General features: G+C 35.5%; 1 protein-coding gene across 1 annotated transcript in view; it reads left to right on the top strand.

Annotated features, from left to right (window-relative positions):
• Positions 1-16,206, top strand: part of GRIK2 (glutamate ionotropic receptor kainate type subunit 2) — a 429,675-nt gene extending 413,469 nt beyond the window's left edge. The window contains exons 15-16 of the mRNA XM_050895229.1: positions 1,051-1,301; positions 16,042-16,206. Coding sequence (XP_050751186.1) covers positions 1,051-1,301; positions 16,042-16,206 — 416 coding nt within the window. The remainder of the gene's footprint in view (positions 1-1,050; positions 1,302-16,041) is intronic.
• Positions 16,207-17,189: the final 983 nt, after the last annotated feature.

The raw sequence follows: 17,189 nt of genomic DNA, 5'->3' as shown, positions 1-17,189 counted from the left end.
GGGGATGCCATGTCTTTTCATCTACTCTTTTTTTTTTCCCTGGGATTTCTTAACCACTTTAATGAAGAGACTTTTGTTCGTGTTTTCGAAGGACGAGAAGAAAAATGATGGCTTTGTTCTCGCCTTAAACATTACACAAATCTTAACATAGAAAGTACTTCTAATTGATGTGATTTACTCTCTAACATTCAGAAAAGAAAAGCTTTCTCCATTGGCATTATTCATTAATTAATGTAGATTTTAAAATACTCATTGAAAAGTCCTTATGCACTATATAAAGAAAAAGAGAGCAGATGACATACCAAGATATGACACTACCCTTTGAACTGCCCCTTGAAATATTGAAATGTTCAAAAGCTACAAAATTATCACGTTATTTTAAAATACTGAATTATGAGAAAGAAATACATTAAAATATGAAAATTTACACCCTGTTATCCAAACACACTTAGCCTTATCTTTCTGAATGCATTGCTACCTGGTACTGTTAATAAGTAAGTGCATGCTTGGAAGGTATCTTAAGTGCCTGACAATTTATCAAATAGAGACTTTTGTGGATTGGTCCTGAAGCATAAATGGTTGTTTCTTCTTTTAACATAGTAATAGTATAAAGCATTCGTTACATATCAGACCTAGGAAGCAACAGCCTGTAGAATTATGTATATTAGACTAAATCTACTGCGGCATAATTAAAAACCTGACGGAAATCGAACGATGGATACTATTTGGCTGGATATAATAGTTGAGCATGAAGATGTTTGAGATGATGGGACTGTGATAGGACTTGTTGTATCAAGTTACCTGGCTTACAGGCATCACCAGCTGGATCGAGTTTTGTGCACATTTATTTATATGTGTGTGCGCATGTGGGTTTGTATTTATGTGACCATTGTGACCGTGGTGAGATGTAAATGGCTTTTTGATAAATGTTATGGTTGTAGAGGATATAGTTTTTCCTGTGACATTATATTACATTTTATTCTTATCAGGAATAACTAGCTTTCCTTAAAATATACCCCATGTAATATATGTTCCCTGTGGTCTCTTTAGGTTCTCCATATAGAGATAAGATCACTATAGCAATTCTTCAGCTGCAAGAGGAGGGCAAACTCCACATGATGAAAGAGAAATGGTGGAGAGGCAATGGCTGCCCAGAGGAGGAAAGTAAAGAGGCCAGTGCCTTGGGAGTTCAAAATATTGGAGGAATCTTCATCGTCCTGGCAGCAGGATTGGTGCTTTCTGTCTTTGTGGCAGTGGGGGAGTTTTTGTATAAATCAAAAAAAAATGCCCAGTTGGAAAAGGTAAATATTGTCTGTTCTTATTTTATTTTATATACAAGGTCTATTTAAATAATACTTTAAGCATTTGGTAGCAAAATGTAGGTGATGCGTACTGATTGTTTATTGTATAGTACAGTACTTGTATAACAAAGGATCACAGCAAAGCACCCAAAGTTTTACATTTACAGCTTTTAATTTGTCTTCAATGTGTTTAATTGTAGCCAGATTTCAGGACAAGTGACTATTTCTCCTCTTATTCAAGCCTGAAAAAAGACAGCTTTTTACTCCTGGAAGTTCACTGCAGTTAATTTTATGGATGAAGAAGAAATCCGAAACTGTAATGGGAAACAAATTAATCTTCTACAGATAATTCTGATTTTCAAAAGACAAACTGTCTGTAGCTCAAAGTCAAAATCTAAAAATGTCTCTATAGAAATGTTCTTTACAGAAGTTTATACTTTGCAAAGTTGTTCTGGTAGCATCTGGAAAAGATTACATCAGCATGATTTTTTTTGGTGGGTTTACTACTGACATGATGTCCTGTAATTTCAAACTGACTCAGTTTTGAAAATTCTAGTGTTAATTTGTTCTGTACTTTCAATTTATACAAGCACAATACTGTAATTGTGCCAACACTAGTAATATCTTGTGAAATTCTCAGTTGGAATTATCATTTTTGCATAATAAATAAATAAATCTTTCTATACATATATGTGCCTATGTTTAAACCTAAACTCAAACAGTGTATTCTGTTGCTATAACAAATTCTGAATTTTAAAAATTGAGAGAAACTGTTGGATTTTACTAGGTCTTTTTCTTTTTTTCTTCTTCTCCTTTTGAGGAGCTTGTGAGCTATGGCAATCTCTATATTTCTATTTAGAAATTTAATTTAATAAAATCAGTACTAAATCCAACAGCTATATTTATATTAGTATTTTTCCAGATGCTACTGGTGAGTTTTTGTAACTTGAATTATTACTCAGAAAATTTACAATTTGTTTTCACTTCTTTTGAGGCAACCTTTTGGTATGCAAGTGTCCTGTTATAAATATATTGTTAAAGAAGTTTTTTTCTAATACATATAAAGGCAGTGTGAGGTTACAAGGTCCTAAACACAGTTTGAACATGAGTACATCTTATTAAATTGTTAAAGGACCATTTAGATCCTCTTCTTTATGATACTACAGGTTGATTCCTTTCTGTTAACATAGTATTGGAATGTTACATTTCTAAAATGAAATTGTGAGGAAAAAGATACCAGTTACTTAAGTAACCCATGTAAGTCTCAATAATTTTTATCCATTTCTAAGGTGGATATGGATTTCATATGGACATCAGTATAATTTGGTTTAGGTTTTCTGGATTTTTAACAAGCACTCACTTAGAAAAATAGGACTGTTTTGATAATAATCTTGTAACATGAGTTCAGTATTTTGCAGGGTGTGAATACATATCTTCTGTGATAATAACAGCATGTTGGAAGTTGTGTGAGGAAGCAAAAAGAAGCTTCTTAATTAAGAACTTGTTTCTCTAAGCCCTATGGTTTTGTGGGGCATTTTTTTGGTTTGTTTTTTTTTATTTGCTTCTTTTTATTTTTGTTTGTTAATCATGGATAGAGATAGCAATGACTGGAGGTATCTGACCTTTTAACAATACTTGTACCAGAACGGTCTCATCATCAAGTATTGAGATACTTTAAAAAGTTAAGAGTGAGTCTGAAGCAGCTGAAAGTGTCAGGTCTCTCTCCTCTCTTTCCTCCTTGCTGCCACTCTCTTACCTTCCCTCCCCTCCACTCTCCACTACACCCAATTACCCTGATATCAGGAGACCAGTAAAATTTCAGTAGAACTTTACTTATGGAATGAAATTAACAGGAAAATGATGTCAGCATCCCTACACATGGCCTATCCCAGCATCCCCTCACCCACTCTTCTCCCAGCACCCACAGACCTTCAGTTATTTCTTCAATCCTCTCCAAATGTAGCAGATCCCCTTTGCCTAGGAGACCGAGTAGCAGCAGCCAAAGGGGAGATAAGCAGTACCATCTTCTGTCTCCAGTCTCTACATCTCCTTGCTGGGATGTGTAAACCATGCAAGTAATGCTGCCTTGGCTATCCCACGGGGAGAGAGGAGGCACCTATTTTTGGTAACATTTATAGTTTCATCCCTTTAGAATCAGAGTATCATTCTGGCATTTGCATAATGCTTGTCAACTTTTAGAAACAGGGAAGATCAAAGGTCACGTTAACAACCAAGGAAACAAAAGAAATCAGATAACTTCGGCTACAAAATATATGGAGTATCCTGGTATACAAATAGTCATATTAACATGTGTGTCTGCTTTTTAATGTATACAAAACATGCAGTTGCACTTCCAGTGAGGAGGCAATGCAGATTTAAAGTGTAAAATCTAGATATGCTTTTTTAGCATTTTTGATGTCACCTCGCTCCTGGAGTGCACACGTAAACAGAGACATTGGCTGGTGTGAACCTAGCTGGAGGAGTGAAATCTTAAAAGGAATTGAGCTCAGAAAAGCAGCAGACAAAATTGTCTTATTTGCTAAAAAACTTTTGCATCTTGTAACCAAAGTGGGTCAGAACATCCATGCTCCTGATGTGCTCAAAAATCCAAAGGAAACATGTGACACTAGCTATAGTCTTTCTGGGAAACAGATGAATTCATGCCACCACAACACTTTCCAGACACAGAGAAATTCTTCTTTTATTGACACCTTTCAAAAGCAAAGATAAGCTTGGATGTTATCACAGTTAGACTGTCAGTCACTGACACTTACTATGGCTAGTTTGTTTGAAAAATGAGTGTCCTAATTTACTAAGTATTTTCTAGAAGATCCAGATCTGATGGATGTGAAAAGAACAATATATGGATTCAATTCTGCTATCATTTATAGCCATTCAAAACTCATTGAGCCATCAGCAGGTCAGAACTAGGTCTGCTTGTGAAAAATTAGCAGATGTACATTTTATTAATTTTAAACTGTTAAGTACTTCAAATAATGTGAAATGAGACACATGTCAGTGTACCTTAACTGTTTGTTTCACTAGAGGAGATCTGGTCATAGACTTCCTGTAATACAAAATACTAGATTAAATCTTAATGCATACAGAAACAATAACACCAACAAAGTATTTCTGGAGGTTATGATTTCATTTCTGGTTATGATCAAATCATAACCTAAACATCAGTTAAATTAGCCTCTCTGAAATAGTTATTTATTTATAATTTATATGGTTTATATTTTACATACATTTCCCAAGGAAGACAAAAACAATTGAACTTTCCATGGTAAATAATTCACCGCTCAGCTACACAATTGAGTTGAGAAAGATCAGTCTGGATAATTTATCTCACAAGGTACAATGATCGAGCAGTTAGCAGGACTGGACCCAAAGCAGACATCAGTAGCTGTGAATATACATGTGTGTTACATACAAAACAGTGTTTTACTTACGACTGCAGATTCTATTGAACAAGAAATTCTGAATGCTGAACTGCGACCTGTATATGAGACTAACTATGTCTTTGAAGATGGAACAAACTTATCTGGTTGACTTTTGCCCAAAATAAATTGTGTACAAAAATTTCAAACACTTTCTGCAAAATGCACAAAGCATGTTTTGGTTTTGATAATGTAAGGATAACAGGAATAGAAGTTTCTGATCCTAGCTGGCTCAAAAATTCATGCAGCTTTACTAAGCTGCAGAGACTTTAGGTTATGGTAGTATTTGATCTTAAACTTACTAGAAATTAAGTGTGGTTTTGCTACAACTGCCAATAATTCTGAATCTGCTGTTTACCTCAAGCACGCATTTGAGTAATGTGATAACCTGGGGTGTATTTTGAGCTAAATAACCCCTCTAGTCCTACCTAATACATAGTCTCACTCATTTATTTCAGAGGAAGTATTGGGAATGACAAAGCATTGTCCTTGTCTATGGCAGAATTTTTACATTCCAGTTGACACAGTGGGAAGGGGTAGGAGGAGATGGCAGGCCAGAGGCTGTCTTGACTGCATTCCTGCAGAGTAACCACAAGATGGTGCCTTCTAATTTCTCAGAGGGAAATTTAATTGTTACTTTTTAATAGAATTTATGTCACAATGCTTACCTATTTTTTAATTGCAGCCTTTCTAAAAAATGATAAAGGCTTATATTCTTTCCTATTGTTTATGATACAAACATCTAATTATGTCATCTGCTTGGAAACATGTTATTAAGCAGACCTTTTTTATCTAGGCAATCTTGACAATAAATGCTCAGTCATTTGCATTTTATAATTGCTTTTGCTGGTGAATGACCTGCTCCCTGATTTTAACAGGCACTCAGAGGGCAGTGAATAAGCAATGTTAGAAACAGAAGCCATTTAAAACAATTACTAAGTCCTTTTTTTTATTATTGAAGTGCTTCAATGTGTCATGGGTTTATGTCAGTTTCATACATTTAGTTTTGTATAGCTCATATTATTATCATAAAGGCCAGGGAAAACATTGACCTTGAAGACCATTAATATTTAGCATAATATATTGATGATTCTCAGTTTGAGAATTTATTGACCTTTCCTTCATTTTTTGTTTTTGTTTGTGTTTTTTTTTTAAAAAAAAAGTCTTCTCTGAGATTATTTCCATTTTGATACCACCTTCACACAGTGATTAGATAGTACCATAAGTGTCAGCTGTGTGGTAGAAACTACGTGTGCACTGCTGAAAACTTGCGGATGAAAGTCACAGTATTGCTGAAGGCAGTGTCAAGAATATATAGAACATTGCTTGTTGTCACCCTTGCAAATGGTTGTCCTTGCACCTATCCTGGTCATCGTTTCTTTGGAGAAGGTGGTGTTGGCTTGAGAAGTTATCTTGAAACCTGGTTTTATTAATGTAGTGGACCCACACCCTTCCCAAGAGGCAAGGAGGGGCCAAGGGCTGCTGGGCTGAAAAAGCTGTTGTGCTGTAACCATGTGCAGTTGACACCACGTCCTGATTGTGCTTCTCTCAAATATGGTTTAACTATTCTTGATTTGTTTACATGAAGTTAGTGTAACCACTAACGCGAGTTTATTTGCCAATGTCCTTCTACAATCTGTTTGCACCACGATAAATTTAATTCATTATGTCTTAAAATGCTTCTTTTTAGAACTGAGGTGAGCAAAGTGCATACATGTGACTTGTCCTATATGGGATGGTCTTACAGGAAGAAGTTAATCAGTACTGAAATATTGTGGATGCTTCTTTATCAGCAGGATATGTAGGAAGTCAGTATTTCCATCTTTGTTTTAATTGTTGTCTTACCAACAGTGCAAAAGAAAATTTACCACAATAATTTCATATGAAATATGAAAAGATTTTTAGGATCCCTTCTTACTTTACCAGAATATTTTATGGTTTGGGTTTTTTTCCACATTTTACTAAATTAGTTTTCATTAAAGTCTTTTTCATTACTTTCTCAAAAAATGCAGTTATGTCAGTGTTACTGGAGTTCAGAGACTATTCCTAATAGTTTAATATCAAAAGCCTTTGATATTTGGGACAGTAATTTGTAATAGTTTTGGAACAACCCCAAAATAAATCCCAGTCTAGTGATTTCTTTTTTCCTTTCCAGGGGGAGGCAAGTTCAAAAGATTTTAAAGTTGAAAAGCCTGTTCCTCAGGCTACAATAAACAAAAGAATGTGGGCATTCTTGGTAAATCAAAGTAAAAGCTTTGGGATTTATATCCCAAGTAACTTTTATACAGCGTACAGTCAGTGATGTAGTCTGTATTGTCATGTCACATTTTGTAATGGAGTAACCTCAGAATTTTTAATGTTGGCTGGGAAAAGCAGCAGCAGCTGTGACAGCTCATAAAAGGAAATGTTTTTCCAACTTTAGCACATTGCATTCTGCAGATATGCAGTTGGAAAATCGGGAACTTCTATCATTCTGTACTCCCTTGAGCACTGTACGTGAATGTATAGACTTGTATGGCTAATTTGTGTGTGTGTAAGTGTACAGGTTGCTTGAAGTTGAGGTATTATTATAATTAAATGTCCTCTTGGAAACCACTTAAGTATATATTAGAGGATATTTTCTAATGGAAGGAACTGTTACAAAAAACAACAAAACAAGACACCCACCCCCCCAACAAAATCAAACTCAGAACCCCCCCCACTTTTCACAGAAATAAAGATATGAAAAGACAAAAACAGAAAAAGTGGAAAAAAGCAATTTAATTGACTGTGGCATTTTAAAAATCATTTGTGAACAATAAAACATTAAAAACAAGATTTCTATTTTGATTTTTGATTGCAGCTCAACCAATCTCTATTTGGTAATGGACCTTGCTTCTGAGGTATTTTTAATATCTTAATTTGTATCATTCAAGAAACAAAGAACAGAAAGATTAAAATGTATGTAAAGCTGACCAATGCACAAGTACAAATGTAGGAATATGATTTCAGAAGGTTCATTATCACTCCACAGATATTCAGTCAAAGATCATGGATTAAATTACAGGCTGAGTTATGGAATACTTTTTTTTGACAAGAATTTAAAGTTGTATAAAAAGTTTTTGAAACCCCTATGTTTATTTTATAGCAAGTATAGTTCACTTTCACTCATCTGTAGAAAGAAGAAACCTTCACATTTTATAATTATTGGCTCCTCCGAAAAAAAATATTTTCTTCATTCTCAAGGAAAAAAATGTCAGATTATGGAACATTCATGTCTTTCCAATAATTTTTCATTGTCTTCCCCTAAATATTACTTTAACATGTCATGTATACAAATACTTTAATATATAAATATTAATCTTTGCACTTTGAATTAATCAGCTATACTATAGCTAAGTGTAGTAGCAAACAGTTTAGTTCATCTGATTTAGATTACTTTGACTTTTGTATAAGCCAGCAAAGTAACAACAAGCACTTCCAGCTGCCTTTTAGATTGAGAAAATATCCTAGACTGCCAGATGAAACCATATAATTATAGAGAAACGGATGCTAACCATTTTGATATTATGTAGTGCAATATGACTATAATAGTTAGTGTTTCCAAAACAGCAGAAATCACTGGCATTAAATTAATACTAATAGTCTCTCTCTGTTCAATATGATTTGAGGCCATGCCAAATTTTATATTAATTTTATACTATAACACTGAACTATAAAACTAGTATAAATTTTTACAGTGAATAATATACAGCAGACCAGCTCAGCAAACTTTAAAAAAAGCTGTTTAGATACAGCTGAACTCAGGTAAGAAAGGTTGTATTTATTTTCTAAAATGTCTCTGTAAGATGGACTATTTATTTTTGAATTAAACAGTATTGTGTTATATACAGTATTTTAATCCAGACAGATTCATATTCCAAAGGATTAATTACATATCATCATCACTTCCTTTCACCATGCCTGAAGATCAACAAACCTGACCTTCCTTGGGCGAACAGAGAATGAATTTAGATCTAGGATCAAAAATGATTTTTGGATATCATTCTGAATCAGATAGGCAGTACCATATATTCTGTTATTTATTTGCTCAGCGGCAGCTACGTGGCTGAAGTACTATGAATTGCTATCAGCACTTATTAAACACCTGGCAGTCATTTGTAGCCATTGTCCAGGGACACTGGACTGCAGTAATGTGTTCTGGAAGAAGACCTGGACTGGTGTGACAAGCTTCACACCAGTAGAAATTATTGCCACTGACTGAAACACAGGTGACAACTAGTACTTATCACTACTGATCCAATTTGAAAACCCAGAACCAAACTTAGAAACCTGGAGAAATCTGAGACTGTAAGCCTCTTTCACAAGAGGTGGAACTGAATAATAAGGGTAGATAATATCTTCTGAATGCTTCCCTTCACTTGTCCAACATAGCACCTATCTCCCTGGGATTAAGCTGCCATCATACTTCTATTTCAGCCAGGTACTGGAAGCACAAAATGACTGCACCATCCTGGTCTGACAAGAGAGTAGGACTGTGTATCATCTGCATGCTGATGACACCACAGCCCAAATTATTTCATTATCTCCTCAGTGGCCTCATATACATGTTGAAAGGAGAGATGACAGGATGAAACCTTGTGGAATCCTGCATGAGAGAGAGCCCTCGGGGCTGATGAGCAATTGCCCTATGCCATCCTCTGGGATTTCTCTGAGAGGAAAGAGTGGAACCACACAAGTGCAATCCCATCTGCCCCAGCCTAGGTCCACAGGTGAGTCAGAAAAACATCATGGTCAGTGCGATGGCCAGAAAGGCTGCTGGCAGAGCTAAACAAAGCCACCTTTGAAAAAGCTTTCTGCACTGATAGGAGTTTCCCATCAGCCACAGGAACTAGTGTAGTTGTCAGGATGCGCTTAGACTGGAAACCAGGTTAAATAGTTTCGGAAGTCTTTAAAGGGACTCAGGGTTGCTTTACCAGAAGTCTCTGTCATCCACCAGAGTGCATTTTGTTTTGTCAGGAAATAAATTTTAGAATTTGAGAGCGGCTGAATTGGTTTTTTGGACACCAATTGATAATTTATTTAAGGCAAGCTGGAATCTTATTGTCCCACTGGGAGACATTAGCAATATATGCTAAAGTGGCCTGCAATGAGGTCCTGTATGTCATCTAAGTTCATCACATAACTCTAAAACTCAGTGAGCACTTCAGCCTGTGGAAGATTATTTCAGTGTTGTTTTGTTACAGGAAGGGTCAGCCCCATCAGACTCTTGTTGATCCTCTCCATAAAATAGCTTAAAAAGTCCTTGAAACAATCAGCATTCAATTCAGTTACAGGGTGAAGCACCTCATGCTTCACCAAGCTGTCTGGAACAACTCTGCTGGTCTTGACTTTGTAGATAATATGATGGAAGCAGAGTTTAATTTATGGAATTAAATTTTTCATTTTGCTTGATATTATTGTCTTTATTTGAGTAGGCGATGAAATCTCCCATACATTTTGGCCTGAAAATAACTTCCTAAAAAGGCTGCTCATTTTACTTCTACCAAAAAACAATAATTGCTAAATCTGAAATTGAGAGTATATTGCTGATATGTTCAGCTAATTGACGTGAACTTAGTCTGCAGTGTACTTGTGCATTATACTTGCTATGGATTGAAAAAGTACTAAATCAGAAAAGTCTGTGGCAAAATATTTTTAATGTAACCATATTATGTATGTATAGATATGTATGTATATACATACATATGTGTACATCCTTCAATCAACAATCATGTCTAAGACTAGGTATATAACTAAACAACCTAAAAATCCGATCATTACAAGTACATTTTAACTTCTTTTGAAATGGTAATGCTTCAGCTACAAAGAAATATGATTTCTCTTTTTCTGAGGTTATTTTCATTCCATTAATTGTTCATCTCTGTGATCCTAAGTCAACATTTTGCTAGGATTCGTGTTTCTGTCTAGGGGGTTTAAGATTGACAAGTTTTCCATATAACATTCAAAATCCCTGGAGGAGTGGCATATGGAAGCAGGAACTGATTAGGAGGGAGGGTCAGGGTAGGGCTGTGCATTCATTCTCAGCTAACTTCAAGAAGATGAAAAACAGTTTGATTGATGTATCCTATGAGATGCTAGAACATTGACCCATAACACAACAAGACAATGCAGGATTACTGCTGTTACTGCTTTAAGAAAATTAAACAAGGCTTCAAATAATATCTGACACACAAGACTGGAAGTAATGAACTTCTGAGTAAATCTTATCATTTTTTATTGAATGTTGACAATCAACTTTATATTAACTGCATCAAAGAGGGGAAAAAATATAAAACAGCAAGCGAATGGAGATTTTTATATTTAAACCATGTTGAATATTATTCACTTAAATCAGAATGTTAAGTGGTGCAGGCATGCCATTCCTGTCTTCCTGTTGCTCTTTTTAGGTTGTTAAAAGCAAAGTTTATGGTGATAGTCTCATAATTCTGTGTCTAACAATTGCTAATATGATTTCTAATTACCTTTCTAAATTCTTGTAAAGCAATATAATGAAAACAGTTTAAATATTGTCTACCTTTCATATTAATACATACATGCAAAGACACATTTTTTTCTCAGGCAGTAAAGCCATGCACAAGTTGTCTAAATAGATTGTAAATAGTGGTAACATTTTGCAAAATTATCATCTTGGTTCTACATGACTTATGAGCTGTCAGCTGTGGCAAAGAATGAAAGAGGTATCAGTTACTTCTTTACTCTTCTTAAGGAGATGAGCTTTTTCAAAATTGCTGTGTGTTAAAAGGCTGAGAACTACAGTTCTGGTTAAATTTTTCTTTTGTACACTTGACCTCCCCACTTAGAAATGCAGCTCTTTTTTCTAATATTTTATAGTCATTTGCTTCAACAAAACAGTCACACTTAACTGCACTGTTGTTTAGAGAACTATATGCCTTCCTTCAACTCTTCTACTATTTGATTATATCTAAGATGACTTGGAGGCAGCATTTACTTTCTGGTAACATTTAAGAAGACAACTTACGGTTTTGTCAGGGTTGGTGAAAAATCAATAATAACTGATGTTCTCGTAACGTGCCTGCAGCGTGGAAGGTAAGTCGGGGGCAAAGGGTTATTTTCTTTGAATTAAGCGGAGAGTCTTGTAATATATACTAAAAGTGCTCAATTTCAGGATGGACAACAGTTTTGAAATATAGCCTATAAGTTCTATAAACATTTCACTGTTTTTCCGTAGCAATCTGAATTGTCAATTGAATTCAAGACCGAGACATAAGATTATATTTTCTAAAATCATATCTGAAAATGTCATTTATCTGTCACAGAAAAAGTATTCTAGAGCTGCTTCTTTTTTTCATGTCTTATTATTCCAAAAGTTGTATCCTAACAGTGAAAGAACACAAAGTTTAACTGTACAGAAAATGGAGACTGTACACAGATTGGAATTCAAATGCGACAAGAAAAGAATTTCTGTTAAAAAAAAGGTCAAAAATAAAGTAATCCTTTGTAAAAAATTTTTTAACATGTTTTTGCAATATGTGGGGAAACTCTTCCTTGTATTTCTCAGCTAGAACCCAAAGAAGAATAAGGATCCCGGTCATGAACTTTTACATACCCTTGAACTAATCTTTTTTAAAATACATGACTATTTTCAGTGAATTAAATTTGGGGAAAAAAAAAAAAAAAAGAGATGTAATATTTCTCTTATTCGGTGCTCAGTTACCAAAACAATAGTACTGTCTGGGAGCTAATACTGTTTACTGTTTTCAGACATCTGATATTTTAAAATATATAGCATACATAAAAACTTAGTAAATGAAGTAATTAAATCATATTTTTAATACAATATATGCAGATAAGTTCCCATGAAATTAATTTATACAAAAGAATTTGAAAACACAGAATGGAAGAATTTTCTAGATAAAATAACTATCTCAAAATTGTGTTAACTGCCTTTTTAAGACTGTCAGTCTTGCCAACATTTCTCATTTAATGAGTTTTCAGATCCAGGTAAAATGCTCAGATAAAATGTGTTGGCAAGTTTATTGAGATGTCATTTTCAGGATATTTCAGAATGTTGGCATTAAGTACATGTATCTTCTTATCTCTTGGCTATTGATTGTAAACCTGTTCCTACTGATTTTACCTAAAAATTTATACCCTTTGGTAAGTGTTTGCAGATATTTGCAAAAGGTTTTGGTGGATTGATGCATCTTGAAAAGGATTCACTCTGTTTTGGCACTCTTGTTAGACGTCTTGGCAAAAAAAGACAAGGGACACAATCTTGAAAGTGTTAAGTGCTAATGCAGCATTTTTAAATTTAGAAGGATTTTGTTCCTCAGAATGTTTCAGTTAGGTCTTTGATTCCAGAGGTGAGAGCCATATAATGGCTGGAGGTGGTGTAACGCTGAGAATTGCAGCATTTACTTCTTAATGGATTCCCCGTGAAATTCCTGAGTTATGTGCTAAGATCCCCACACAGTGAAAATGCCAAGATCTGCAAGCCTTAGCAATTTAGCCTGTAAGCCATTAGGGAATATTAAATTAAATCTTGCCCTTTTGAAAGATTTCAGGGTTAATTTCAGATTCATAATCATAACTGCAGTTCTGATGTTAAGCAACAGCACTTTCTTAAAAAAAGAAGGTCTGAGAGAATTGAATATTTTCTTTCAAAGTACAGCTGGATAAGTAGGAGGTACAGTTTCCTGCTTTCTACACAATGCTAAACAAAGATACCTTATGCATGAAGATCTGACATATTACAGCTCAGACCATTCAATTAGAAATTTTAGCCACCTCATTCACACAATGAAAGCCATAAGTTCTGTCTTGGATGTCAACCCAGTGCACCAGAACATTTTTAAAAGGGATTGCTAATGAGTGTCTGTTGCAGAAGTCACTCCAGCCAGAAATGCCAGCCAGAAATGCCAGCAGAAATGATGAACTTTGTCTTGAACTTCGGCCTCCGAAGGACTCTGCATGAGAGAGATACACCTTCCTCTCCTTTGGATTCACAACTTAAACTTTTCTTAGTTGTAGGTGGCTAAACTCTTTCTATCATAAGTTGAGTAGGTGTCATTCTTTTATTTCAAACTCAGCAGGAGAAAGGAATGTTTGAAAAGAAGAGTATCACAGCCAGAGTAAGCTTACCCTTTCCTTCCCACCTGCCTATTCCTTTATTCATGCAAAGGATTAGGGAAGAGAGCATTTGTTCAGGATTTGGGGCATTCAGGTTCAGTTCTAACCCATGACTGAGATAACTCATGTTTGCAATCTTTTGCACTGAGCAGAATTTTGCATAAAAATATTGAAGTCGTCACTGAAACAGGAACTACCGCTGAAGCCTTTCCTCTGCCACTGTGTGCTCTAATCCCTAATCTACAGAACAGCCCACATTCTCCCTCTCTCCCACTCTGCCTCTGTTAACTGCTTCCTTGCAAAGTGGAACAGGATCAGTAGGTGGAAACTGCAAGTGGTTTTACCCTGAAATGGTCTAATGCCTGTAGGTTACAGCCCTTTGTTGAGACACTGAAGCTTAAATCTCTTCCGGCAGAAGACGCTCTTGAATTGGCGCTCTCAAATGTGTCTCACATTCAGCTCTAATGCTCCAGCTGATGAATGGCCACACAGAAGAATGTTGTAATATCTGCCACGTGTCCTTCTTTAGCAGTTGCCACTTTTTTTTGAGGAACTTGATTTGTTAGGTCCTTTCAGAGCACACCTACTGGATTGATGACCTTGTGCATGCAGAACTTGAGTGTGAATTCTAATGGGATTCAGGACTAAGCCAAGTACCAATGTGTTTAGAAGAATTTCTACTGACTATTGCCAAATGACAAACCTATAAAGTTTAATGTAGAAAACTGAGTGCCTTACTGCTCAGAATGCCTTCAGCCCCGGAGGCTGGAAGCTGAATGCAGATTTTGATGAACACAGTTTCAGTTTAGGTTCCCAAAGAGCTAGGCAGGGTGAGGTCCTTAAATATTTTCTGGATCTAATCTCCAAACTCCAGGTTTGTATGAATAATGGAGATGTAACTGTTTACAAATAAAGCAGAGTTCTTGATTTGGGAGATAAATTATATATTGACTAATGATCTACCACTAATCACACAAAATCAAACAATGAAACAATGATCAGGAGATATTTACAGCAATTCTAGGTGCTCTGTCTTTTTTTTTTTTTTTTTTTTTTTTTTTCTTTTTCCAGATCATCTGGAATTCTTTTTCCAGATCATCATCTCCTGGACTGGAGATTAGTTATTAAGAAAGCAAAATGCAAGGGGCTACATTATACCTCAAATTTGCTTTGGGTGAGAGCAATTGTCAGAGGCTTGTCATAACATCTCAGGCTCTGGGATGTGTTATTTAGTTAACACATTTTTACGTTAGCTGGAAAACTTTTAAGTTAAAGTATATGGAAGTGGTTAATTCACAGACCCTAAAACTGAGACTCTTCTTCCTTACTTCCATATTTCATCCATACTCCAATTCTCACACTTAGGAGAGGCTAATTGCTCAGCACACTGTTAACAGTTGAGAATTCAGTCAGATTGAGGGAATAAGGGAGATTTTATTTTACTTTTCCAATTCCTTGCACTGTAAAACAGAAAAAGGGTTTTGAGGATCTAGCTTTTGATGAAAACATGTTAATAAACTGTTTTTCTGATAACATGCTCTTCATGAAGATCAATGAAACTGAATATTTTTTGCAAATATGTACTTCACAAATGATAGTCAGTAGAGGAAGAAATGTTTAAATACAGAAAATATTAAAAATAATGGAGTAAATACTAGTTTTCAGTAATGGGTCTGCATTTTAACAGTATTTAAACATTAATTTAGGTAAACTTCCTATACTAAGGCTTGTTGTTTTGTCGAGGAACAGCTATTTAAATCACATAGAAATGAAATCATTATTTTGAAATATGGGCAAGAAAATTTTACTGAATACCTAATATACATGTTCCATTCAGATGCTATCCTTTAAGGCTAACCTATTTTAACAGAACATCTGTTTGAAACATTTTTATGTATCATATGCATCCATAGTCAGTAGCTGCCAGATAAATAATTGTAGAGACAAGGTGATTTTTTTACTGAGTCATCACAGCTTGATAAGTCATTTTAATTATTATGTGATGCATATTTAAAAGGCAGTGATTTGTTATGAGGTCCAGGCTGAGACAAAGCAAACTTACAGGACTGACAAGGCTGTGCCAATACAGTGAATCTGCTTCTAGACATTGCAGCTAGACGTTTCTTACAGATGTTTTTTTTTTCTTCTTCCTCTATTTCCCTCTGTAGAGGTCCTTCTGTAGTGCCATGGTAGAGGAGCTAAGGATGTCTCTGAAGTGTCAGCGTCGATTAAAACACAAGCCACAGGCCCCTGTTATTGTGAAAACAGAAGAAGTTATCAACATGCACACGTTTAACGACAGAAGGTTGCCAGGTAAAGAAACCATGGCATAGAGCTGGGAAGCCAAATACCCCAAGCACAAACTGTCGTCTTTTTTCCAAACAACCTTGCGAGAATGTTTCCTGTGGAAATATGCAACCTGTGCAAAATAAAATGAGTTACCTCATGCCGCTGTGTCTATGAACTAGAGACTCTGTGAATTCAGCAGTTGCAATGGCCAGACTCGAATCACAAGCATCATGGATCAACCAAGTTATGCGGGGTTACACTATTCGTCATGGGTTTCCACCATTCTGAATGAATGAATGTTCCATGTGAGTTTTGTGGCTGGTTTCAAATGCAGTCTCAGTGAGAAATTACAGGTTCCTTTTGAAGTTCAACGGTTGCCAGGAGATGGAGATTAAATGTCCAAGACTATACTAATCACGGAAGGAGTCTAGTAAAAGTAATATCTCAGAACTGTAGTGGAACAAGAAACCATATGTTCTTCTGAACTTCCAAGCATAGAAGAGTTGGTAACTGCTGGTAGACTGAAACTACCATCTGGACAGGCGATATGAGCTTCCTGCATGGGAGAAATGTTAAAGTGAAGAAACATGAATCCCATGAATAGAAGGATAAATATGAAGATGCTCACCTGCTTTTTGGACTGTCTGTGTCACTGAACTAAGTAAATAAATAATAATTAAAAAAAAAAATCAGTAACTTAAATTTACCTGGGCTGGAACTTTGATCTAAAAAAACAACAAAAAAGATCCATAATTTTGACCCAATTTTTAGATGAATGAAAGTTTCCTTAGTACAAAGAATGTATCTTACAACCTCTAGATATAAGCAATTACTTTTTTTCTTTAATTGTGAAAAGAGGGAGGGGGGTGGGAAGCAGTGTATTTCACACATAGAGGGCTTGCATTTTAGCCTGAATGGGTTTTGAAACCCTTGTTCCTGCTACTAATTGAACTCAACGGAGCCTGTGCAATTCTCGCTAATATTGGAAGTGGGATGGGTCACCTAAAAGAAGTGAATGTGGAGAACT

This window comes from Gymnogyps californianus, chromosome 3 (genome assembly GCF_018139145.2).
Source record: "Gymnogyps californianus isolate 813 chromosome 3, ASM1813914v2, whole genome shotgun sequence".
NCBI classification, from domain to species: Eukaryota; Metazoa; Chordata; class Aves; order Accipitriformes; family Cathartidae; genus Gymnogyps; species Gymnogyps californianus.
This window is presented reverse-complemented; position numbering and strand designations above follow the sequence as displayed.